General features: G+C 48.8%; 1 protein-coding gene across 4 annotated transcripts in view; it reads right to left on the bottom strand.

Annotated features, from left to right (window-relative positions):
• Window positions 1–25,760, bottom strand: part of SH3PXD2A (SH3 and PX domains 2A) — a 252,953-nt gene that overhangs the window by 196,979 nt on the left and 30,214 nt on the right. For all 4 annotated transcript variants that reach the window (XM_032281516.1, XM_032281520.1, XM_032281517.1 and 1 more), the window contains exon 2: window positions 1,363–1,443. In XM_032281516.1, the coding sequence (XP_032137407.1) occupies window positions 1,363–1,443 (81 nt within the window). The remainder of the gene's footprint in view (window positions 1–1,362; window positions 1,444–25,760) is intronic.

Raw genomic sequence — 25,760 nt, forward strand, 5'->3', positions numbered from 1 at the left:
TCAGGTTGTAAGGTCTGACCACACAGTGGACTGCATGGCGAACCCCCTGAAACGCACGTACACCTCTGGAGGGCCTTCTGAAATTAGAAAACCTGAAATGGCTGTAAGATCACGGAAAGAGGAAGAAATGATCAACCCCTGTGGCGGCTACTTAACTCTGAGACATTCTCGATTGCTTCTTATTCCAGCCCCAAATGACAAGGCCATTGGACTTTGTAACTGACCTTGGCCGACCTGGTGACGCCACATCCTACGACCCCCCCCCAGCTTGGCCAACTCGGTGACTCCACACCCTACAACGCCCTCCCAGCTTGCAAAAAAACCCTCTAAACTGTAACTTTCCACTGCCCACCCCAAACCTATAAAACCAACTCCCATCCCACCGCCCTTCGCTGATTCCATTTTCGGCCTCAGCCCAAGGGCACCCAGGTGAATAAACAGCCTTGCTGTCGCACAAAGCCTGTTTAGGGGTTCTCTTCATTCAGCGTGCGCGTTTTAACACAGGTATTCCTGTAGGCGTCTGCCTCACTGCCCTTCTCGCTATGTGGTTGGCTGCACAAGCTTCCCTGGTCCCTCCTCCAATCAAGTCTCCTTTGTGTCTAAGTCAGTGCCAGTGTAAAACTATCACTTGCAACCCAAAGAGGCCTAACTAAATTAGCTGGCACCAAGGGGGTGTGTACAGGGGTAGCTGTGGGACTCACGCCACACTACCATCCCCCTTGTGAACGTGCCTATGTGTCTTAGAGACACACACCCACCACGTACATGAACAAACTGGGTGGCAAGTGCCTCATTCGGTCAGACAGACACCGTGATATGTATGCCTAGTTTGTACCTGTAGTTCAAAAAATTGCTTATTTTCTGTCTCAGTCTTCCCTGTGTGTTTGCTTTTCTTTGCCTGCAATGATGTGGTGGCTTCTGTCTCACCCTGGATGTTTACAGACACGTGCCTACTCAGGTACCCAGCACCTTGCCATCCTCCCACCATCCTCCCGCCATCTCCCACCATCCTCCCGCCATCTCCCACCATCCTCCCGCCATCCTCCCACCATCCTCCTGCCATCTCCCTGCCATCTCCCACCATCCTCCCGCCATCCTCCCACCATCCTCCTGCCTCTCCACCACTGTTTCCTACCCCGTAGGCAAGGGAGGGTGACAAAGCGTGACTGTTAAGACCATCAGAGGAGGCCAAGATTGAGACAAGCCCAGCTCTACCTTCGAGTCTCCCTCTTCTATCCCTCTGCTCCCACCTGGACTCTGACCCTGATAGGTCTGTTGGGGGCTTCCTGGATAAGCAAGGGTAAGAGAGAGGCCAGCCCACCAGAGAGACTCGGACCACTGTCAGAGCTCCAACCAACTCACCTGCAGGTCAAAGAACTTGCTGTACCTCCGGTAGATGGTCTGGGAGGTGGAGTCAGACCAGGTCACATTGATGATGTATACCTGTGGGAAAAAGGTAACAGCAGGTGAGCAAGGCTGGGTTTCAGGCTGTGCCAGGCATCATGTAACATGACTGCAGGTGTTCCATATGGCCAGGACCACTCTTTTCTCACTCATTTGTCCCTCGGGCCTAGCACAGTATCAGCTACCATGTGGATGCTACAGTATATGTCTAAACACACACACACATATACACACACACACACACATACCCCCTAGAGGGATATTTCATCAAATGCCAACAATGATTATCTTAGGAAGGTAGGATCAGAGCAAGTGGTTTTAATTTCCTTCTTTTTATTTGTATATTTCTTTATACAATAAACATAAAATTTAGGTCATTACATTTTTGTTTGTATGTTTTTGAGACAGAGTCTCATTCTGTGGCCCAGGCTGGAGTGCAGCGGCATGATCTCGGCTCACCACAACCTCCAGCTCCCCGGTTCAAGTGATTCTCCTGCCTCAGCCTCCCGAGTAGCTGGGATTACAGATGCCTGCCACCATGCCCAACTAGTTCTTGTATTTTTAGTAGAGACAGGGTTTCACCATGCTGGCCAGGCTGGTCTCAAACTCCTAACCTCAAGTGATCCACCTGCCTCAGCCTCCCAAAGTGCTGGGATTACAGGCATGAGCCACCGCACCTGGCCTTTTTAGATGGCTAATTTTCACTGATTTGCAAACTTTAGAGTAAATGAGATTCTACGAGAGGCCTTCCAAAATCGCAGGTGGGCCCCACTCTCTGAATTCTGCAGACCTGGATTTTGAGGGCCTGGACATTTACACTTTTAACAAATCCCGGGTTATTTTACTGCAGTGGATCCTCAGAACTGACTCTGAAAAGCCCTTTGGGCGACCAGAAGCACTCAGAGATGTGTGGCTCATCTCAGCATCCCTGTCTTTGCTCAGTGCCTGGCACAGTGCAGGTGCTCAGAAAACACTTTGCTATGTTGAACAAACACACTGGTCTTCTGGATGAGAAACGGATTTGAAGAAGAAGTATTAGCATGTGGGAGATTGGAAAACTTTTCTCTTGGGAGCCTCACAATGAAGTCATTTTGGGGCCAGGCTGTCACCCCGGTTCCCAAGTCTCCATCAGGCTCTTCAGGAGCTCAGGCCACTCTGGAAGGCTGAACTGGGTCAGGAATCCCTGGAGAAGGAGGGAAAGCCACCCCCCCCGACCCCCGCCCTGGGCAGAAGTAAGGCAGAGGCCACACACACGAGGCCTCTGCCTTACTTCCGCCCTCAGGAGAGCGGCAGTGGCTGGGGGTCCTCAACAGTGGTTCCCAGGCCAGGGTGCCCTTTAGGATCAGCTGGAGGTAGGGGCGGCTTCCTAAAAATGCAGATTCCTGTGCCTCAGCCTAGTCACTATCTCCAGTAGGTTCACGGGGGTGGGGCTGGGGGACTCTACCAGTAAGAACAAAATAGCCAGTGAGGCCAGGGATCTGGGCCATGATGAGAAGGAACGTCAGCAAGGAGAAGTGGCATTGAGACACCTTGCCATCAGACTGGCCGACTTCCCAGATGCCTGGAACAGGGTTTGCAGCCAGCACAGTGAGGCTTTATGCTTGGCTGCTCAGGTAACACACAAGAAAATGAGCTGAATCCAGTCTCTTCTCCCTGCCTAGCTCTATGACACAGAGGCAGCCTCGGGCCATAGGGAGTTTTTTCTGAAACGTAACCAAGGAGAGGGCCATAAAGCCAAAGCAAACAGGCCTGAGTGCTGCCACTCAGAGATGGGGCATTTATGACAAGACCCTGAGACAGCAGGCCACAGGTGAAAGGCCACCCCATCTTCATCAGCTCAAAACAGACTGTTGGCTGCTCTTAGAATAAATGGAGGTACGCTTTGCTATATGTCATCTATAAATAGATATCACATGATACATCGTAAAACCATTTTGTAACTTAATGTTACCTAATGTTTAGGCAACTAAATGTTACTAGATGCCACATCTATGGGGCAGATGTCATCCAAGAAAGATGGCCGTACAGCATAAAGCATCTATATGCATTAGCTTATTTAATCTTCAGCCCCATGAGGTAGCTACCATTGTTATTCCCATATTGTACAAGAAGAAGGTGAGGCTCAGAGAAGCTAAGTAACTTGCCTGAGGTTACACAGCTAATAAGTTACAGAGCAAAAGACTTGAACCTAGGTCTAGCTGAGTTCTAATACATATGCTCTTAACCTCACTAGACTATTTCCCTGTGTGTAAATTTATCTAAATGGAACTACTTTGATCAGGACTGAATGGCATTGTAAACCAAAAAGTATCTGGAACAAGCTTCAATCAATTTAGAAAGTGTATTTTGCCAAGGTGAGGGGCACACCTGTGATACAGCTTCAGGAGATCCTGAGGATATGTGCCCAAGGGGCCCGGGGTACAGCCTGCTTTATACGTTTTAGGGAAATATAATTCATCAATAAATACATATAAAATGTATATTCTTCCATCTGGAAGGGCGAGACAACTCAAAGTGGGGGACGAGGGGCTTCCAGGTCGTAGGTGGATTTAAACATACTCTGATCGGTAATAGGTGAAAGAGTTACTATCACTAGAAAGGAGTGTCTGGGTTAAGATAAGGGTTTGTGGAGACCAAGGTTTTATCATGCAGGTGAAGCTTCCAGGCAGCAGGCTTTAGAGAGAACAGATTGTGTTTCTTATCAGACCTAAGATCTGCATTGATATTGATGCTGGAGAGTACAATGAAGCATGTCTGATCCCCACAAAAACCTGTCATCATGGCCCCAATCAGTCTTTCGGGTTCAACTTTAGGGGGCCCCGGGCCGAGGAGGGAGTGCATTTAAATGGTTGCAGGGGGCCTTCAAATTTTATTTTTGGTTGATACTATCTTTTTAAGTAAAGCAGAGCCCTTGCTGAGGGAGGGCACCCAGAGGAGCATTCAGGAGCAAAGGTGACTCCAGGAGCCTGAGACCTAGAAGACACAGAACTGGGGGCCCAGACACAAGCAAACGATTAGGAATGCTACAAAATCAAACCGATGCCGAGGACCCCCTCAAACTCAATGCTGTGGGATTTTCCTGGGGTTAACCTACCCCATCCCCACTCCCACTTGGATCTCCCCTTCCTACAGGTCTCAGGGCAGGAGCAGAGGCTGACCCCGCAGTTCTGGTCTCCCTGACCTCTGCCCCAGCAGCTAAATGTGAGGAGGCCGAAAGTGGCCTATCTGACCCTGGAGAGGCGGCTGCACTCGCCTGCAGGACATTAGATATCAGCCTTTCTCCAGAACCAACCAAGCAGAGACAAGGGGAAGGGCTTAATTGAGGTTTAACACACATCCCCCATCCTACTAGCAATTAGGCTTTCCTTTACCTCCTAGAGAGAATGAATCACAGGCTCACAGCCCCTGGCAGCTGGGAGGGTCCAGGGAGGCCTCTCCTTTAGCAGAGGAGAAACCCAGGGGCCAGGGTAGTGATTTGCCAAGGATGGTGCATAGCCAGGTAGGAAGCAGCAGACTCTGGAGTCAGCCACACGTGGGTGCAGCACCCTCCCAGCACCCTCCTTAGCGGCTGCAAGACCCCAGCCCAGCCACTCAGGCCTTCAGACCCTTCCTCTATACAAAGGACACAACCTTCAGGGCTGCCAGGACTGATGCAAACACAGTTCTCGCTGGAGTGTGCTGACACCCATTGGTGACAAAGCTGGTACAGAAACCCAGATGTCCCACTTCCCAGCCTAGCCTGGGACTACTCCACACGTGACCAGGGCATGGCCCCCTCGGAAAAGTCCTTTGCCCTCTACTCCTCAGAAATGTTGAAAATTAGCAGGGCACGGTACTCCGGAAGGCTGAGGCAAGAGGATTGCTTGAGCCCAAGAGTTCGAGACCAGCCTGGACAACATAGTGAGACTCTGTCTCTATTTTAAAAATAAAAGTTAAAAATTCACAGGAAGTCATCTCTGCTTAACCCTTGGCCTAAACCCACATTAAAGGTATACGCTGCTGGAGAACGAGCCAGAGGGAAGAGCTGACAGAGAGCTGTTCCTGTGGCCCTTGTCAGCCGCAGCCACCCGGCGAGGATATAGCCATGCTGCCCCCCAAAAGCAGTTCTTTCCTTGTTTGGCAAAGGATTGTTCCTGCTAATATCTTGCACCCCACTTTCTATGCCCTGAGCAGCCATGAATGTGACTCATGTGAAGGGTAGGGAAGCGAGCCCCCATTCCCAGGTTCTCCCAAACTTCGGGAATTAACCAGAGGCCCCCAGCCTACCCCCCTGGACAGAGCCTAAATCTTGGGTTGAAGAAATGGCAAGAGACCTCCCTGGAGATAAGCCCAGAGATATGAGGACAATCTCCAGACCCCTCTCTCTCTCATCTGCTTTCTTCCAAACCTCGGACATCTGAGATGATCACTCCAGACGGGTGATGGACACACAGAATCCCACCCCAGCCCATGCCTAGCTCCTTACCCCAACACCAGAGCTTCTTAAGTCTCCCTGAGCTGGCTTTGCCAGCACTGGAAACTTCAGAGAGAAACTGCAGAGAAAAAACAGGTGACAGGGAAGGGGGAGAGGTCATCCAAGAAAGCTAGCTCAGCTTACAAGCCTATGTCAGGGGCCCATACAGACTCTCCTCCAGCCTCAGGAGCAGTCAAGATAACATTACCGGCAGCTGCGTCTCAAGAAAGGTTTGGCAATTAAACATCCTGCTTCCAAACCCTTTACTTGGGGTTATGTTTCATGGGTGGAGTTTCTCTTCTTTCTGGATTTTAAAAACCCAAGGATTCTATTTCCCCTGTCTCCAGCCATTTCAGACAGATGGTAGGCATCTATGAAGGCTGGCTAGAGACTAACAACTGCTTCCAGCTCCCCACTAGGTCAGCCCAGACTGAGGAGATGCAGGGGCTCAGGCCCTCCCACCATGCTCACCCTTGATGGAGGAGTGGAATCACCACGGACACCGCATGGGAACTCTCGCTGCACACCCGGCGAGACACTCTAGCCCAGCCAGCCCCACCCATCTGGAGGTCATCTTGGGCTGCTTTCTCTCTGCTTAGCTCACAAGGCCCAGCAATGTCTGATGCTTCCAAAATCGCCTTCCCAGTGGATGCTTCTATCCTCTATTAGCCTTGCTCCTTTCAACAAGAAAATGACTTGATGCAAACCAGACTCTGAGTGCAGCTCCAGAGCACTGAGAATGAAGCCCAGCCGATTCCTGTGGAGGGATGGCCATGATCTGATCCCAGCTGGGACCAATTAACAACTGCAAATGTACAGCCCAACCATTCCTAGAAGGCCTAGGCCCCGCCTTGTGTTTAATTAGAAAGTGCTGGCCAGGCGTGGTGGCTCACACCTGTAATCCAGCACTTTGGGAGGCTGAGGTGGGCGGATCACAAGGTCAAGAGATCGAGACCATCCTGGCCAACATGGTGAAACCCCGTCTCTACTAAAAATACAAAAATTAACTGGGCGTGGTGGTGTGCACATGTAGTCCCAGCTACTCAGGAGGCTGAGGCAGGAGACTCGCTTAAATCTAGGACGCGGAGGTTGTGGTGAGGGGAGATCATGCCACTGCACTCCAGCCTGGTGACAGAGTGAAACTCTGTCTCAAAAAAACAAAACAAAACAAGAAAGTGCTGGAAAGTAACTGTTGCCCCCTTGGCTACAAAACGTACAGTGAGAGCAAGGAGTTAGGGACTATGGAGGGACTTGCATGTCTCCGTGGTACTGTGGTTCTATTTACTGAGGAAGGCTTACTTTCCCTGAACCCCTACCAGCTGCCCCTGGCCCCAGGCCCCAGGCCAAATAGAAACTCAATGGCAATCTTCCTTCGCCTGCTTACAAGGCCGTGGGGCTGGGACCAGCTGGCTACCCTAGGGCCATTGCATACAGGTGGGGAAGTTGCTCACTGCCCAGTGGTTCCTTAGTCAAGTGGACAACTAGGTGTGAAATCTAACCTATACTTCATACCCCAAACTGTGCACCCTGGCTCAGGACTGCAGCCACGCCGAGAAAAACATGCCTTATTCTCATGTACACACGCTTTATTCCCTTGGATGGGCCATCACTGCTCTCGAGGGTCCTTGTGGTCATACGATCTCTTCAGGATCCCCAGCTCTTTAACTTATCCAAATCCTCAGAGTCTGGGGATGCAGGGATAGCTAACATTTGGGACTGACTGCTAAAGCATATGGTCCTAGAAATCAACATGAACATGACTGAACAGCCAGGAAAAGGGAGTTCACATTTGGGGACACGATCACTATTCTGGCTTCCTGGTGGAGTTCATCATGTCAGGCTCTTACCCAAGAAGATGATGCCAGCCCGTCTAAGGTACTAATAAGCTCTCACCTTCCATTCAAAGCGTCCCATGTACAAGGTTCTATCATGGGGGGGGTGGTAAGAACAGGGCACATATGCTCCAAATTAGTCCAGGCTGGTCCCCTAGATGCAGAGCACCCAGCAGGGCAGAGGACTCCAGGGCTGCTGCTCCCCGTGTGAGTGGCCAGTGCCCCATCTCCTCCCTGCTGTGGCCCACTATACCCCACAGGGAAGCAGTAAAGACCCTGGTGTTTAAGACCCCTCTTTTTTTTTTTTTTTTTGAGACAGAGTCTAGCTCTGTCACCCAGGCTGGAGTGCAGTGGTGTGATCTCAGCTCACTGCAACCTCCACCTCCCGGGTTCAAGTGATTCTCCTGCTTCAGCCTCCCGAGTGCTGGGATTACAGGTGCGTGCCATCACATCTGGTTAAGTTTTGTATTTTTATTTTATTTTATTTTATTTTATTTTTTGAGACGGAGTTTCACTCATGTTACCCAGGCTGGAGTGCAATGGTGCGATCTCGGCTCACCGCAACCTCCGCCTCCTGGGTTCAGGCAATTCTCCTGCCTCAGCCTCCTGAGTAGCTGGGATTACAGGCACGCGCCACTATGCCCAGCTAATGTTTTGTATTTTTAGTAGAGATGGGGGTTTCACCATGTTGACCAGGATGGTCTCGATCTCTTGACCTCGTGATCCACCCGCCTCGGCCTCCCCAAAGTGCTGGGATTACAGGCTTGAGCCACCGCGCCCGGCCAAGTTTTGTATTTTTAATAGAGACAGGGTTTCACCATGTTGGCCAGGCTGGTTTGTAACTCCTTGCCTCAACTGATCCACCTACCTCAGCCTCCCAAAGTGCTGGCATTACAGGTGTGAGCCACCGCACCCAGCCTAAAGAGCCCTCTTGACATGGCTGCACCAAGATAAAAATCACCTGAGAGTTCCAACATCTGATCCGGGCCCCCACTAGCCTAGCCAGTCTGTGACCATCCCTTGTGGTGCTCATAGTATGCTTTCCATGATTAGTCAATTATTATAATTGTTTGCTAACTGTTAGCTCAGCACATGCAGCTTGACACACGCTGTGTCAGTCTCTGTTTAACTCGAGTGAGTCTATCTCCCTCCCAGGTCTCCCTATCAGCAGAAACTAACTTACCCCGAGGCCCACTAGGCCTGCCAGTCTGCCGGACACACTGAGATAATGACTGGCTGATCTACTGCCAGTCAAATTCACTGGCTCTGAAATGCCAAAAAGGTGGCTAGTAGCAACACTTGGAGACTGCCCCCATTCCCAGAAGCAAATCCCTGGTGGCCTAGGAGCAGAATACAAACACATCTTTGCCAACCCAAAACCCTGCCAGCAAAATCAAGTTCAACAGCCTGTGGCCACTTGGCTAAGGCTTCTGAGCTCAGCCTGCGAATGATGAGGACCTTCAGGGTAGGGCCCTATTAAAATTCCAACCCCTCCTCTAGAGTGCATGTTCATTCTTAGGGTCGGGGGATGGGGGGAGGTGATGCTGCAGATCTGGGGAACAGCCACCACTTAGAAGCCTGGATGTGGCGGAGGGTGACCTCCATGGTAACACACACTCACAGGCTGACTAATGACCAGGCAGCAGGACTTTTCTAGTCCTCTGACCATCTGACACCAGGACTTTGTATTCAGAAGCAGTCACAGTAAATGCAGCAGAAGAGAACCCCAGAAGGGGTCTGGGAGTTGGAGGGGGTATAATGTGCTGGGAGAAGGCGCCTCCCAGAACCACACATCCACAGTTGCCTCCAAAACACAGACGCTTCCCCTGCAGACCTGGGCCAGATGGACCTTCTCTGGGTTTTCTAAAAGAGTTTCTAAAAGAGACTCGGAGGAGGGGACAATGGCAGATGCCTCTACAGTATGGAGCATCATTCGCGTGTGTAGCAGGTACCCATCACACCCAGTGCCTGTCTTTGTTTGCAGGAATCATGGGTCTCCTTCTTTCATTCATTCATTCGAGAGAGAGAGAGTCTCACTTTGTCACCCAGGCTGGAGTCCAGTGTCGCCATCTCAGCTCACTGCAACCTCCACCTCCTGGGTTCAAGCAATTTTCCAGCCTCAGCCTCTGCAGCAGCTGGGATTACAAGCATGTGTCACCACACCAGGCTTTTTTCTTTTTTTTCATTTTAGTAGAGACGGAGTTTCACCATGTTAACCAAGCTGGTCTTGAACTCCTGATTTCAGGTGATAGGCCTGCCTAAGCCTCCCAAAGTGCTGGGATTACAGGCATGAGCCACCTCATCCGGCCCCACTATTTATTTAAATGGGAGGGTAATGAGTAGGTGAGAGGGTCTGGAAGAAGCCTCCCTACCGCTGGAGCATCTATTTATTACCTTGCAGAATGAAGATCACGGTAGTTATCTTTGGGAGGCTATTATGAGGATTCAAGGAGCTGACCTTGTGTCTCCTTATTAGAATGGAAGCCTCCTGAAGGTGGATCTTGGCATCCTAGTGCCCAACGCTGCACTTGACATCTAAGAGATGCTCTCTTGCTATTCCTTTCATCAGGGAAAGAACAAAGTAACCAACAAATACCCAGAGAGTGCTGACCTCGCACCTGGTTTAGTGCCAACCTAAAGAGAAGATGAGGCAAAGCATCCAACCTCCAGGCCCTTACAGCCTAGCAGGGGCAGCAGGACTCACACTGACAACTCACAGCAGGAAAACTGCAAGATGAGTAATGGAGTGCCACGGAGCGGGCCTCAGAAGGGACCGGGGGCTGTCGTGGCTTCACAGAGGAGGAAGATGACTTGAAATTCAAATCTATCCACTTGATGGATTTGAGTTTTAATCCACACAGGTCCCTGCTGAGTGAGTAAGGGTTTCCTCAGCTGCAAAGTGTGGTTTATAATGGCAGCGTCCCGGTATATGTGATGATACGCAGGGGGCACTCGGCACAGGGCCTGGCAATGTGGAAAGTGGCCCAATGACTGTGGGCTATTTAGACACCCAGGAAGTGAATGGACTTCTTTCCATTTGCCGTGAAACTTGGATCATGACACTATGACTAGAAATAGGAGGGGAGTAGGAAGTAGGGCACAGGGACACAGACACACACACACACACACACACACACACACACACACACACGGCAGTGGTGGTACCACTACTAATACCAAGGCAGCCTGGGAGAGCAGAGGAGCAAAAAATAGCTCTGCTGCCCAGTGCTGGGACAACAATGACGGTCCCCAGGAGCGCCCGCTGAAAGGATGAATGTGCTGTGGCTGGCCCCTCTGGGGCTGGACGCTTTTTCTTTTCTTCATGTTTCCTGGAGGGGAAATGAGTGTATAAACTAGGAACTCCCAGGATTCACAATCCTACATGGACCTTTCAAAACTTAGGCAGTTACAGCTCTGTCCTTACAGCCCTCAGATTAAGAAGAAATCCAGCCTGAAGAGTCAGCTCTGCCAAACCTTCTTCCACGCACCAACAACGGGATTGATGGATCGAGAATAACAGAAACACAAATGGCCATGCCAATGTATTGAGTACTGACTACGTTCCAGGCATTGCTAAGCACTTTGTTCAAATTATATCACTTACTCTTTACAATAATCCTACAAGAAAAGTGTTGTTATTGTCTCCAGTTCATAAATAAAGAAACCAGGGCCCAGAGAGGTCAGTGGTCTACGAGAGGTCATCATATCTGTAGCAAGTAATGAAGCTCAGATTCAGATGCAGCCCTTCCCTCTACAGCCTGAATACTTGGTCCTCTTAAATAACGACAGCAGACTGTCTGGAACAAGACAGAGTCCCTGCCACAAGATTTGCCTTGGTGGTTCAGCTAGCTCTGTCAATTGGTGACAGTGACGATGCTCTATCTGTCAATACTGAGGCAGGTGGCTAGGGATCCCTGTGTGGGGATCAGCCCTCTATTTTGCATAGTTTAAAATCAATCAGTTCGGTTTCATAAAAAGTTATTATTCTCTCTGAGCCTCTGTTCCCCATCCATAAAATGGCGTTAACAAAACCTGCCTCGAAGTGAAGATTAATGAGAACACAAAACCACCACAGTGCCCGCGACACTGTAGGTGCTTAGTAAATGTGACTTCCCTTCCCCTGCAAAGTGCCCGCCACAGTCTTTTGCACTCTATGAATTTTAGTCTCTTCCCCTAGAAGATTCTAGGGCACCAGTAAGTGTTGGGCCTAGAAAGGAACCCACTTTGCAATCACAGAGTTCTGGGCATGTCCCCACTGGGACGTTCTCCAGAGTACCAGAGAGCATGTGCTAGGATCTTTGTATATTCCTCCTTCCAACCCTGCCACCACCCTCTGGTCCCAAGCCAGCTGGGCAGAGCAAACAATGGCTGACCACCTCGGGCCAGCAGGCACTCCAATGGAGAGGCCCAGCAGTGGGCGGTGGACATCTTGGGTAATGCCCAGGATCCCAGAGAGAGCGATGGTGTGCCTAGGCTAGGGGCATGAGGCTCATCTTGCAATGGAAATTAGGGAGAAAAGCTCAATGCTCATGGACATTCAGGAGCTAGAGTCCTGGAAATTAAACAAATGTGTCCTCTCCTGAATCATCAAAAGAATTACACTCCTGAGCTTCCAAAGGGCTTGGAAACAACCCAGTGGGTCTAGGAAAGAGTCAGAAAAGGGGATCCTCATTCCACACACTCCCAAATAAATGACAGACCCAGGCCTACTGATCCTGACACACACATCCTGCCAACGTGCCCCACTCCATTGTCACACCCTGGAGAGAATGGCAAAGGTTAACACACACAGCTTGGTTTCCTCTTCCTGGGAAACACAGTAGCCAGAGGCCAGCAGCCACCTCCACACACAGCCTGCAGGGGAAATGACCCCTGGGCTTCCTCCCCACCATCTGACATACTCACACCTTCCTCTCTGCTTTGCTCAGCAAAACTCAACTTGTGACACAGGCAAATCACTGTCATTAGGAATTTCATTGCTTGAGAGAGACCAGAACAATCTTTTTGGAGAGCTTTGTGGCAATTTCTATCGTCAAATTTATATTGCCCTTGAGTTAGCTATTTGACCGCTAAGAATTTATTCATGCAATTGTGTGTACACGTGTGTGTATATGTGTGTGTGTGTGTGTGTGTGTGTATATAAAGATAAGGAGTATTGAATGTCTATTGATTAAAAAAAGGTCAAATAAATTATGGTTCATATACTTACTAAAGATAAGGTGGACTTTTCTATATCATTATGGGAAAAGGTCTATAGTATTTTGAGAAAAGAAAAAAGATCACAAACTATGTATACCATATGACTATGTCTATCTGGACTGTATAGGGGGAGGTTTGCATATGTGTATGTCTATGTACATTCAAAAGAAAAAAATACAACAAACTGATAATCATGGTTATCTGCAGGGAATGAAAGAGAAGAGAAACAGGAGTGGTTTTGATTTCTACTTTATAGATTTCTTTTTTTCTTTTTCTTTTTAGAGACAGAGTCATGCTCTGTTGCCCAGGCTGGAGTGCAGTGACATGATCATAGCTCAGTGCAGCCTTGACCTCTCGGGCTCAAGCAGTCCTCCTGCCTCAGCCTCCCCAGTAGCTGGGACTATCGTCATGTGCCACCATGCTTGGACAATTCATAAATTTTTTTGTAGAGATGGGGTCTTGTTATGTTGCTCAGGCTGATCTCAAACTCTGAGCCTCAAGCGATCCTCCTGCCTCAGCCTCCCGAAATGCTGGGATTACAGGTGTGAGCCACCATGCCTGGCCAACATTTCTATATTATTTCATTTCTTTTGAACATGTATAGCTTTCATAATTCCATCTTAGAAAGTAACTGAGTCCTCTGAGACAGTCCTCTGGCTCATGCCAGCTCCTGCATGCTGTGCTGACATCCAGCACTTGCTCATTCTTGCGGGGCTATAGGGAATTTCAGGCTCAATGCTGAGCTCTTGAAGCCAAGGTCTACAACCCTGGCTGCACATTACAGTCACCTGGGGTGCTTTAAAAAACACTACAGGACTGAAATCAGAATCTTGGAAGGTAGGTAGTAGATAGTTTTAAGAGCTCCCCAGGTGAATCTATGGGTTGTTCCAGGGTTGAGAACCACTAACCTACACTAACATCAAAAAGACCACTGAACTAGCTTAAAAAAAAAAAAAAAAACTATCCTTTTAATAGAAAGCAATATTACAGAGTAATTTGTACCACTAAGAGTCAGCTCTGCCTTCAAGACATCTAGTTAGTTAGGGAGTTAGTGCTGGGTGCTTTTTCTTGAAGTTCTACTTCCAGTTTTGGAATTAATCAGCTCGAAGTGGGGAAAGCAAACAAGGAGACTCGGGTTCCTTCGTTCTGAGCTGTGGCTGTGCCAGGGCTTTCTTTGGCAGCTTGTGCCCACCCGTGTCTGCGGGTCTACATCAGTGACTAAGGGGTCAGAGTCCAGCCCTTCTCGGCTCCAAGAAGAACAGCTGAAAGAATTAGAGGCACTCAGCCCAGAGGAGGTATTTAACAGACATATGATAGCTGGTTTCAAATTTTTTTTTTTTTTTTGAGATGGAATCTTGCTCTGTCACCCTGGCTGGAGTGCAGTGGCACAATCTCAGCTCAATGCAACCTCCGCCTCCTGGGTTCAAGTGATTCTCCTGCCTCAGCCTCCTGAGTAGCTGGAATTCCAGGAACCCGCCACCAAGCCCAGCTAATTTTGTTTTTGTATTTTTAGTAGAGATGGGGTTTCACCGTGTTGGTCAGGCTGATCTCAAACTCCTAGAATCATGATCTGCCTGCCTTGGCCTCCCGAAGTGCTGGGATTACAGGCATGAGCCACCGTGCCTGGCTGGTTTTAAATATTTAAAGGACTATCAAAATGTGAAGTTCAACTCTTGTCCCTGAAGGAAGGCAGTGATAACGAATGGACGTGATGGGGAAGCAGGTCCCTGCCTGGTGTCAGCAAGAACTTTCCAATCGTCAGAGTTGTCCAAGGATGGAAGTGGCTGTCTTGTGAAGTAATGGGACTGCTGGCATAGGGGACGAGTGACCACCTGTGACTGTGATGCTGCTAGATCCCCTCCCACCCAACTTCCAACTCCACGAAGCCAGAAACCCTTACAAAGTTTTAAGCAAAATCCACTGGGAATGCAGCTCCTGTAACAAAAAGAAGCTTTCTGCTCTCGACAAATAATACTCTGAGCACCGGCTGAGTGTCAGGCACTGCGCTAGGTGCTAAAAATGAAGGCAGTAAGCTAGACAGTCTGTTGCCATGGAGCTTACATGGGAGGCAAGAGACAACGCATAAGATCATTTCTGACGGCCCCAATAAAATGGGGTGCAGTCACTGAAACTGCAGGGAGGCAGCTGCTTTAGACTGATGGTCAGGGGGTGCCTCCCTGGAGTGAGGATGTTTCAGCTGAGACCCAAATACAGAAGGCAAAGTGCAGTAGGCGAACTGAGGAGGTGGGGGGTGCGGGGCTCAGTTTGACTCCATATAGAATGAGAAGGACCTCATATCACATACAAAAATTAGCTTGAAATAGATCAGAGACCTAAATGTGAGAGATAAAACTATTAAAGTCTTGGAAACACAGCACAAATCTTCATGATCCTGAATTAGTCAAGGGTTTCTAAGACATGACGCCAAAACCACAGCTCAAAGACAAACAAATTGGACGTCATCAAAACAAAAAACTTCTGTGTTTCAAAAGACATCAGTGAGAAAGTAAAAGGATAATTCCCCAGAACGGGGGAAAATATTTGCAAGTCATTTGCAAATATTCTAGACAAAGGACTTATATCTGAAATATATAAAGAACTCTTAGAAATTGTGGTATATGGGCAGAGCACGGTGGCTCATGCCTGTAATCCCAGCACTTTGGGAGGCCGAGGTGGGTGGATCACCTGAGCTCAAGAGTTCGAGACCAGCCTGACCAACATGGTGAAACCCTGTCTCTACTAAAAATACAAAAATTAGCCAGGCATGGTGGCAGATGCCTGTAATCCCAGCTACGAGGCAGGAGAATCACTTGAATCCAGGAGGCGGAGGTTGTGGTGAGCTGAGATCACACTACTGTACTCTAGCCTGGGCAACAGAGCAAGACTGTTAAAAAAAAAAAAGAAATTGTGGTACATTTATGTATTATATATATATATATATATATGTACACACACACATATGCACACACAGTGGAATATTATTCAACCTTAACAAAAGATATCCTAGCATTTGACAACATGAATGAACCTGGAAGACATTATGCTAAGTGAAATAAGCCAGATACAGAAAGAAAAATACCGTGTGATCTCATATATGAAATCTAAAGCCAAATATATAGAAGCAGAGAATAGAAGGGTGGTTACAGGAGTGAGGAGGTGGGGAAAATGGCAGATGTTGGTCAAAGGATACAAAGTTGCAGTGTATAGAATGAATATGTCTGGACATGTACAGCCTGAGGACTACCATCACTAATGCCGTATTGCATATAGGAGCTATGCCAATTTTAGTGCTCTCACCACACACACACACACAAAATAAATAACTACGTAAAGGATTGCTTGACTGTAGTAATCATTTCATTATGTATTGTATATTAAAACATGTTGTACACCTGAAATATATACAACTTTTATTTAAAAAGAAGACTTACAACTCAATAATAAAAAGATATAATCCAATTTTAAAATGGGCAAAGGATCTGAATAGATTTTTTTCCAAAGAGGAGGTACAAATGGCCAATAAACACATGAAAAGATGCTCAAAGTCATTAGCAATTAGGAAAATGTAAATCAAATCACAGTGAAGTATCATTTCACATGCACTAGGACGACGAGAATCAAATACGCAGATAAGTGAGGGCTAGGATGTAGAGACAATCACATCTGCATACACTACGAGTAGGAATGTAAAATAGTTCAGCTGCCTTGGAAAACAGTCTATAAGCTCCTCAGATGGTTAAACACAGAGTCACCAGATGACTCAGCAATTCTATTCTGAGGCATCTACCCAAGAGAAATGAAAACTTACGTCCACACAAAAACTTGTATGCAAATATTCATAGCAGTATTATAAGATATTATATACATCATGTAATACTATACAATAACTAAAACATGAAAATAACTCAAATGTTTACTACATGAGGAATGGACAAATATGGCATATCTATACAACAGAATATTATTCTTTTTTTTAACTTTTATTTTAGGTTTGGGAGTGCATGTGAAGGTTTGTTACACAGGTAAACTTGTGTCATGGGGGTTTGTTGTATAGATTATCTCATCGCCCAGGTAAAAAGTCCAGTACCCGATAGTTGTCTTTTTTGCTCCTCTTCCCCCTCCCACCCTCCACCCTAAAGTAGGCCACAGTGTCTGTTGTTTCCTTCTTTGTGTTCAGAAGTTCTTGTGCTCTGTCACCAGGCTGGAGTGCAGTGCCACCATCTTGGCTTACTGTAATCTCTGCCTCCCAGGGTCAAACAATTCTCCTGCCTTAGCCTCCCAAGTAGCTGGGATCACAGATGTGTACCACCACATATGGCTAATTTTTGTATTTTTAGTAGAGACGTGGTTTTGCCATGTTGCCCAGGCTGGTCTTGAACCCTGGCCTCATGTGATCTGCCTATCTTGGCCTTCCAAAGTGCTGGAATTACAGACATGAGCCACCATGTCCTACCTGTGTTCATAAGTTCTTATCATGTAGCTTCCACTTACAAGTGAGAACACATGGTATTTGGTTTTCAGTTCCTGTGTCATGGAATATTATTCAGTTATGAAAAAGAATGAAGTTCTGATACATGCTACAATGTGGATGAACCTTGAAAACATTATGCTAAGTGAAAGAAGCCAGACACAAGTGACCACATATTATATGACTCCATTTATGTGAAATGTCCAGAACAGGCAAATATATAGAGACAGAAAGTAGGTTAGTAGTTGCCGAGAGCTGGCGGTGGGTGGGTGGATGTCAGGGAAAATAAGAAGGCAGCTAGTGGAGCCTCCTTCTGGGATAATGAAAATGTTCAAAAATGACTGTGGTTGGTAGGTGCACTATCTATAAATGAACTAAAAGCCATTGAATTGTACACTTCAGATGGTTGCATTGTATGATATGAATTCCATTTCAACAAAGCTATTCTTTGAAAGTTAGAAGGGAGACAATGTACCTCTTAGTTAAGGGCTTCTTGTCAGAAAAAACTCTACTTCTCCATCTTCTCAGCCTGTCTAATTCCTGCAAGATCTAATCAAGACCACCACCTCCCAGAAACCTCCCTGGATTTCCTCAGCTCTGGTGTTCCCTCTGCCCCCTCCTCTGGTGCACAGCATGCTTGTGTGGGTAGAGATCATGCTATGCCCATGAATCTTGGGGAAATGTCGGCTGGACCTCTGCGATCATCTCTGCAATGATCACGCTGCCCATCACCAACTCTAGCACACAGCAGCAGAGTTGTGCCTGGCTGGATAAGGAGAAAGCCTGACTTTAAGAGAACACACCTGGCTCCCCAGGCTCAGCCAGAAAAAAACCGGCTCTCTAACACCAAGAATTGGAAAGAACTGATTCCTGAAGTATCCTACTCTCTTTACCTGGAGAGATCAGTGGCCCCGGCAGACCCTGGTGTGCAGTAAAAGCTTCCCAATCATGCGGCAAAACTGGGAATGCCATCAGCTCCCGTTTGGCCTCCAGGATGGAGAAACTGCACTTAAAACCCACTAACGCTGTTCTGACACTGGAAGAGCCCACGACTAGGTGAACCTGGCTCACCTTCTCTAGAAACATGTTTCAACCCCAGTTCCCAGTTCTGACGATGGGCTTGGCCCAGCCTTCTTCCATGTGATCTCACCCACCCTCCACGCCTTCTCCAGACCTTACTTGGTCCCCCCTGAACCCACATTCTCCCCTTCTCTGAAATCCTTACAGGGCACCTGTAACTACAGCGCCCACTTCAGCACTGGAGACTCAGATGGCCAATTCCATGCCTGACCGTTCCCGCAACCCATTCCCAGAATCATTCTCAACTGGATTACAAAGTCCTTGAAAGTGAATATTTGATCTGGGCTACCTTTGTTTTCTCTACAGTGTCTAATGACATTGGTGGATCCTCAGTAAAGCCATGTTACTTGTCTGATAAAATCCAGTCCAGTCCAGTAAAGGATTGGGTGCTTACCATGTGCTGGACTCTGTGCTAGTCACTGGCAACACAAAGTCAAATAAACTCCAGCTCCAGTCCCTGGGAGCTCTGGTGTGGTGAGAAAGAGCAGTGCTAAGGGACAATGTGCTGAAAGGCTAGGTCGAGAGCTGTGCGTGTTCCCAGGGAACCCCAGGAGAGGCACTACGCTGGAAGGCTTCCTAGCAGAGGTGATGCTGGAGTGACGATAAGGAAGGTAGGCTGGGTGAAGAGAGGAGGGTTGGAGAGGTGGAAGGGTGCCCTAGGCAAAAGAAACAGCACGGACAAAGGCTGAGGGCTGGGGAGGGGCACAACACAGCCTGAGCTCGCTGGGAGAGCCAGGGCCAGCTGAGGTGGCCAGAGCCTGGAGCCCAAGGCAGCAAGAGGCAGGAAGTAAACTGAGTCCCAGCTCTGAGGCTGGAGGGATTGATGAGGGCAGAAGACAGAGGAGGGCGAGGGGGCAGAGAAGCACAAGGTCAAAGCCAGCTAATGTGTTTCTCCAGTGAAAAACTGGGCAGAGTTTGGGATTGGAGAGAGGAGAGAACAGGCGTCAGGGAGATCTAAGGGCTGAAGACGGAAGAGATGAGGATAAGGGAGCCCAGAAGGAGCCAAAGGGCCCCGGAGCAGGGGGCAGGCGGGACAATGAAGCCAGGCCTGGCAGTGAGAGAGTGTAGGCAGTGAAATGCGTGGGGTCCCTAGAGTAGGAAGGGAGATGGGAGCCCAGGAAGGGCTATTTGGAGATTGAGAAATCCCACCCCGAAGGCTCTGGGCCCCCAGATGGAACACAGTCAGGATGCAATGGAGTGACTGGAATAGATCTCAGAATGGGAGTGGGTTCCTAGGGAGACCCCAGTTCCTGGCAGGGCACAGAGTGCTTCACCTGCTCACTTTTGGACAGTTCAGAGTGACTAAGACGTTGAGGCATGCAATGTAGGGAGCGTTAGAGACTTTGCAAAACGAGAGAAACTAAGTGCCAGAAGTCAGTGACTTTGCTTTACGCTCAATTCGCTCCTAGGCACCGGATCTGAGAGCAAACCTTTTAAATCTCCCCTCTCTCTCCCAAACTTGGCTCAAAATGCAGAGCAACTGAAATGAGGGAAGGGGGTTCTTTTGGGCCCCCAACCCGCTTCTCCCTGTCCCTTCCTGACATGTGGCCAGAGGGGACCCTCCTCTCTGCCACAGCCTACTCCAGGACGTCATTTGCCCCCAGGTCCCTGAGGGAGGGGAAGAAGGAACCTGCCAAGCTGGCTGTAAAGAGTCCTGCTCGGCGGCCAGGGCAGCCTGCCAGGGGCTGCATCTGGTCGGGCTTCCCACCCCAATTCCCCGGTTCCTCATCAGGCTGAGGTTGAGGTGAGAGGAGAAACACAGCCGGCCCTCCTCCCCCAGCGCCCCCTCAAAGTCACGTCATCCAAGCATTCCCTGGGGAGGGCAGCCCCCTCCCTCTGATCTCAGCCTGTTTCACTTGGCCAGAGCCCACCCCCAGGGAGCCTGCCCCCTCCCCAAACCCTTGCTCACACCCAGGCCCATGCAGGGAGAGGCGTGAGCTATAGATTCCAGCCCTCCCAGGCTGCACACCAAAGCCCCAAATAAGGGGGTGGGGGGTAGGCGCCCCTCTCAGTCAGTCTTCTGAGATGGCAGCTGGGCTACAGAGGGTGGCTGGGGGCTGGGGCACATGGCCAGAACCTCCCTGTCTTCCACCCTCTAAGTGGCATCTCATTACAGCTTTAACCAAGGGGTCAGGGCCAGGAGAAACAGGAAAGCCCAATGTGTAGAGCCAAACCAATTCGGGGATTAAATCCTAGCTTTGCCTCTTAACTGGTGTAAGATCTTGGACAAATTAGCTCACTTCTCTGATCCTGCATTTCCTTGCCTACACAATGAGGGTGATAAGAGGCTATGCCTCGGATGGTGTGAGTGAGGATTAAACAGGATAATGCATCCAAAGCACTTAGCATGCCACAGAAAACACTTAATGTATAGTAGTTCATTCTTTTTTGTTTTGTTTTATGTTTTGAGACAGAGTCTCCCTCTAACAGCCAGGCCGGAGTGCAGCGGTATGGTCTTGGCTCACTGTAACCTCCACTGTAACCTCCTGGATTCAAGTGATTCTCTTGCCGCAGCCTCCCGAGTGACTGGGATGACAGGCGTGCGCCACCACGCCCAGCTAATTTTCGTACTTTTAGTAGAGACAGCGTTTTACTATGTTGGCCAGGCTGGTCTCGAACTCCTGACCTCAAGTGATCCATCCACCTCGCCTCCGAAAGTGCTGGGTTTAGAGTGTGAGCCACCACACCTGGCATTCATTCTTTTTATTTCCTAGATTTCCTGGGAATTCTAGCCCCAGTGGCAGTGCCAAGGGAGGCTTAATCCCCACCTTTGCAATTTCCCTCAGCCAGCTCCAGACACAAGTCAGAGACCTGTTGTTATTATTATTAGTATTATTTGAGGCAGGGTCTCACTCTGTCACCCAGGCTGGAATGCAGTGGCATGATCTCGGCTCAAGCCATCTTCCTGCCTTAGATCCCCTGCCCCCCACCACCAGTAGCTGGGGCTACAGGTGTGCACCAACACACTGGATTATTTTTTTTTGTATTTCTTGTAGAGATGGGGTTTTATCCTATTTCCCAGGCTGGTCTCAAATTCCTGGAGTTAAGCAATCCTCCTGCCTTGGCCTCCCAAAAAGCTAGGATTACAGGCGTAAGCCACTCCACTCGGCCCTGTTGTTATTATTCTTTATTTCATCCTTCTTTATTTTTTTTATTTTTTTATTTGAGACTAATTTTTGCTCTGTCACCCAGGCTGGAGTGCAGTAGCATGATCTCGGCTCCCTGCAACCTCTGCCTCCTGGGTTTATGCGATTCTCCTGCCTCAGCCCCCTGAGTAGCTGGGATTACAGGCGTGCACCACTATGCCCGGCTAATTTTTGTATTTTTGGTAGAGACAGGGTTTCACCATGTTGGCCAGGCTGGTCTCGAACTCCTGACCTTAGGTGATCCACCCACCTCGGCCTCCCAAAGTGCTGGGATTACAAGTGTGAGCCACTACACCTGGCCTTCTTTCATCCTTCTTATTTGACTTATTTGTATAATTGTATTTATCTTGGGTAATAGGCCATTGACCTTTTCTGGATGTTATACATACTGTGCACAAAAGCAACTTTATTAAACTTGCTATTTTTTGTTATTTGGAATACGCACTCTAAGCAAAGACAGGGTGCTTCCTCTGCAGACTTAACCCCTGCCATCTGAGTCCCCGCAGAAATTCTGTAGCTCTCACACAGCTGCATACATATACAGGTTCTTCCGGGCATCCTGCCAGGGCCCCCCACTCCCTAAATCTAACACCAAACTCCTCGTTCAGCCTCACACAAGCTCTGCCCTGATGCACTGCTCAGCCTTGGGGAAGTGGGGTGGGGGGCAGCACTTTCATGCCTGTTAACAAGGAGGAACCCCAGGAAGCCTGGAGCAAGCTCAGGGCAGCTCCTTCCCAGGGAGGGTGAAGAAGCTTACTTCTAACTAACTCACAGCCCCAAAGGAAACTGATCTGAATACCACCACCCAGCCCCCTTAGAGAGCACCCCCCTCTCCAGGGAACAATCCTCTAAACCCAAAGTCATGAGCTGAACCACCCAAAAGAAAAATTTTAAATGAGCCAAGAATATAAATAAGCATTTACCAAAGAAGAAATACACATGGCCAACCCATACATGCAAAGACACTCCATCATCTCATGTGTAATTGAAAAAAGCCAAATCAGAATGACAAGATGTTATTTCTTTTCTATCTGACTGGCAAAAACAATCACGTTTGTTCGATCAGTGCTGCAGTTATGATGAAATAGATAGGTCTCGGACTTCGTGGGAGGGAGCTGAATTCTTTTAAGAGGGCCATTTGCCAACATATATCAAAATGAGAAATGCAAACTGTTTGACCCACCAATTCCCCTGCTGGAAATTTATCTTGAGGAATACATTAACAAAAGTGGGTTATGTGTTCAAAGATGTTTTTGGCAGTATCCATCAAGTTGTCCTGAGAATCCTGAGAATAACGACTTTGCAAAGATCTCAAAAGCTAGGTAGCCAAGGTTTGCTGCCAGCAAGGGACGACATGCCGTGGAGGCAGTGAGAAGAGTGGGGTGGAGAAAACCCGTCTCTTTTGTATAAGTCATCTGGAATGCAATGCTGGCTTTGTGTAAGAAGGGGGCATTCCTGATTCAGGACAGAGTCGACTGTTCACCTCCACCTTGATCAAGCCTGGCTGTAACCACTGCCCTTACAGGGTTGGGGGCATCATTCTGGCTGGCCTCATCACAGAGCACCACCATTTCAAGGCAACCGAGGCACGGAGGGAGGCCACCCTCACAAGTTCCATGTGCTAGACTCTGCGCTGGAGGCAGCCATACAGCATGGAGCCCATGTAGCCCATATACAAATCCTGGGGATGGCTACAAGCCCATCTAACAGAAGAAGATGCGGAGGGTCCGAAAGGGTCTGTGACTTGCCCAAGGTCACACAGCTGGGATATATTAACAGTAGAGCTTGGATTCCAATCCCTGTGGGAATGATTCCAAACCCTGTGTTTTGTCCCTGCCTCACAGTGTGGGTTTACTACAACTCACAGACTTTGGAAAGTTGAGGGAGCTTGCAAGCCTGGGGAATGGGAGGCAGGGAGGTGCCTGCAGACGTGGCTGAGATGAGGGAAAGAAGGGGGCAGGGGGCAGGCTTCAGCTGGGACAGCCATGCCAGGCCAGTACTCCTGCAGAACAATGAAAAGATACATCTCAGCACCCACACCCTAATGCCTCACCCACGAGTGTCCCCTGGGATGTGTCCCTCATGTTGTCCCCTGCCAGCTGACGGCCACTCCCTGACCCCTGGGAGGAAGTGTATTGGCCTGTGGGGCTATTTTGAAAACGTGAAGCTCTGAAGAATGCGCTTGACCTGGCACTCCCCTGGGAAGCCCCTCATCCACTGACTGGCTCAGACCGAGCACCCTCCTTCTGCAGAAACCTCCAGGGGCCCCAAGGGGAGAGGGGGCAGGCGTGGAGTTTGGTTCTGTCGGTGGCCTGGGGCTTTGATTTCCTTGTCTTTAAAATGGGAAGGCAGGAGGAAGGGCAGAGTTGGGAAATGACTGCAGGCTCTCCCTTAGCTTCTAATATTCTCTGGTTTCTAGGCTTTACTGCAGCTGGGGGAGGTTTATTTGGAGGAATGCTGAAGCAGTCCCAAGTTCAGCCCTTGCCCAATCAATTCCAGCTTCCAGCACAGAGGCTGCTGAGTCAACCTGGAGGGGAAGTCACACAGCGTTCACCGAGCCTCTGGGCATGTGCCCGTCAGAACATCTTCCTTATCCTGATCTGAATCTGCTTCCTGCTAATGCCCTCCCACACCCACTAGTTCTGCCCCTGGGACCACAGAGAATGGATCAAAATCCTCCCTTCAGAGAGGACATTCCACACAGCCCCTCTCCTGGTATCTCCTCTGCTTGAGGATAACTGGCCCCACTTCCTGTGGCTTCTGGCGACCGGTCCTGTGTCTCCTCCACCCCACAAGCTGCCCTCCTACCCTGCTCTCATAAAATAAATGTACACCAGGAGCTGAATCCAGCCTTCACCTGTGTGGACCAGGTGTAGACAGGCAAAGAGGGCCGAATGGAAGCAGATTTCACCACATCCCTCTCTCTCAACTTCTTTTTTTTGAGGCAGTCTCACTCTGTCACTCAGGCTGGAGTGCAGTGGTGTGATTTCTGTTCATGTCAACCTCCACCTCCTGGGTTCAAGCAATTCTCGTGCCTCAGACCCCTGAGTAGCTGGGATTACAGGCGTGCACCACCACGCCCGGCTAATTTTTGTATTTTTGTAGAGATAGGGCTTTGCCAAGTTATCCTGGCTGGTCTTGAACTCCTGGGCTCAAGTAATTCACCTTCATTGGCCTGCCAAAGTGCTGAGCCGCTGTGCCCGGCCTCTCGCTAAACTTTCTAAATCCTAAACTTCTATGAACGCATTCCAAGAAATGTGAATTCTGTGAATGCATCCCCAGGATTTGGAGAGGCATTCATACTGCTGGCTTCTGCTGGCTCGCAAACAACCCCAACCCTGACACCTCACACACCTGCTGCCATGAAAACCAAAGCTAGCGCTGCCTGCATTAGGCCACTGATTTCATCAGGGTCCAGTATATTTTTTTTCCCCCAGGACGGTATCATTTAGTGAGAATTTATTAAAGGTGTGATGGCTGTTAACAGGCATTGCAGGGAGAAGGGAAAGGGGAGTTATTAATTAATGGATACAGAGTTTCAATTTTGCAAGAAGTGGGTGTTTTATTCTTTTTGATGCTAATAAAAATGGAAATGCTTCCGTAATTTCCTTTTTGGATTGTTCATTCAAAACTCATAATATTTATACCTATCTGGTTTTGTTCTAAGCACTCTCTCTCCTTCCTCCCTGGTCACCTATAAATGTGAACAGGATGCCACCAAAATCTCATCCAAGTCATTGACCAACACTCCAGGTCAGAGACAGAGAGTAGAGTCCTGTGGCACGCCCCTGGAGACTCTCCTTCCAGACAGCACAGACACACTTGGCTTAGCTCCGTATGAAGCTGCGAATAGGGTGCTCACTCCTGGGTAAAACACAGCATCCATAGCCAATTATTTTATTTTTCAAGCCATAACAGGAGCTCCCCATATGAAAGTATTGTCAGCAAGTTTTTTTCCTAAAATGAGAACTCTTGTAAATTAAATCACAAATTGGCCTGCTTTGCACACCAAGCTTCATGACCTCTAGCTGATAAAGACGCCCATGTTTGCTCAGGTCACCCTGTGCTGGGCTCCTGGCTGGCCATTTCAGGTATTTCAGGCACATGATGCTATCATCATCCCTATTCTTCAAGCGAGGATACTTGGGCTCAGAGAGGTTCTGTGACTTGCCTAAGGT

The sequence above is a fragment of the Sapajus apella genome, unplaced genomic scaffold, assembly GCF_009761245.1.
Source record: "Sapajus apella isolate SASKATOON/1434 unplaced genomic scaffold, GSC_monkey_1.0 scaffold13, whole genome shotgun sequence".
Classification (NCBI taxonomy): domain Eukaryota; kingdom Metazoa; phylum Chordata; class Mammalia; order Primates; family Cebidae; genus Sapajus; species Sapajus apella.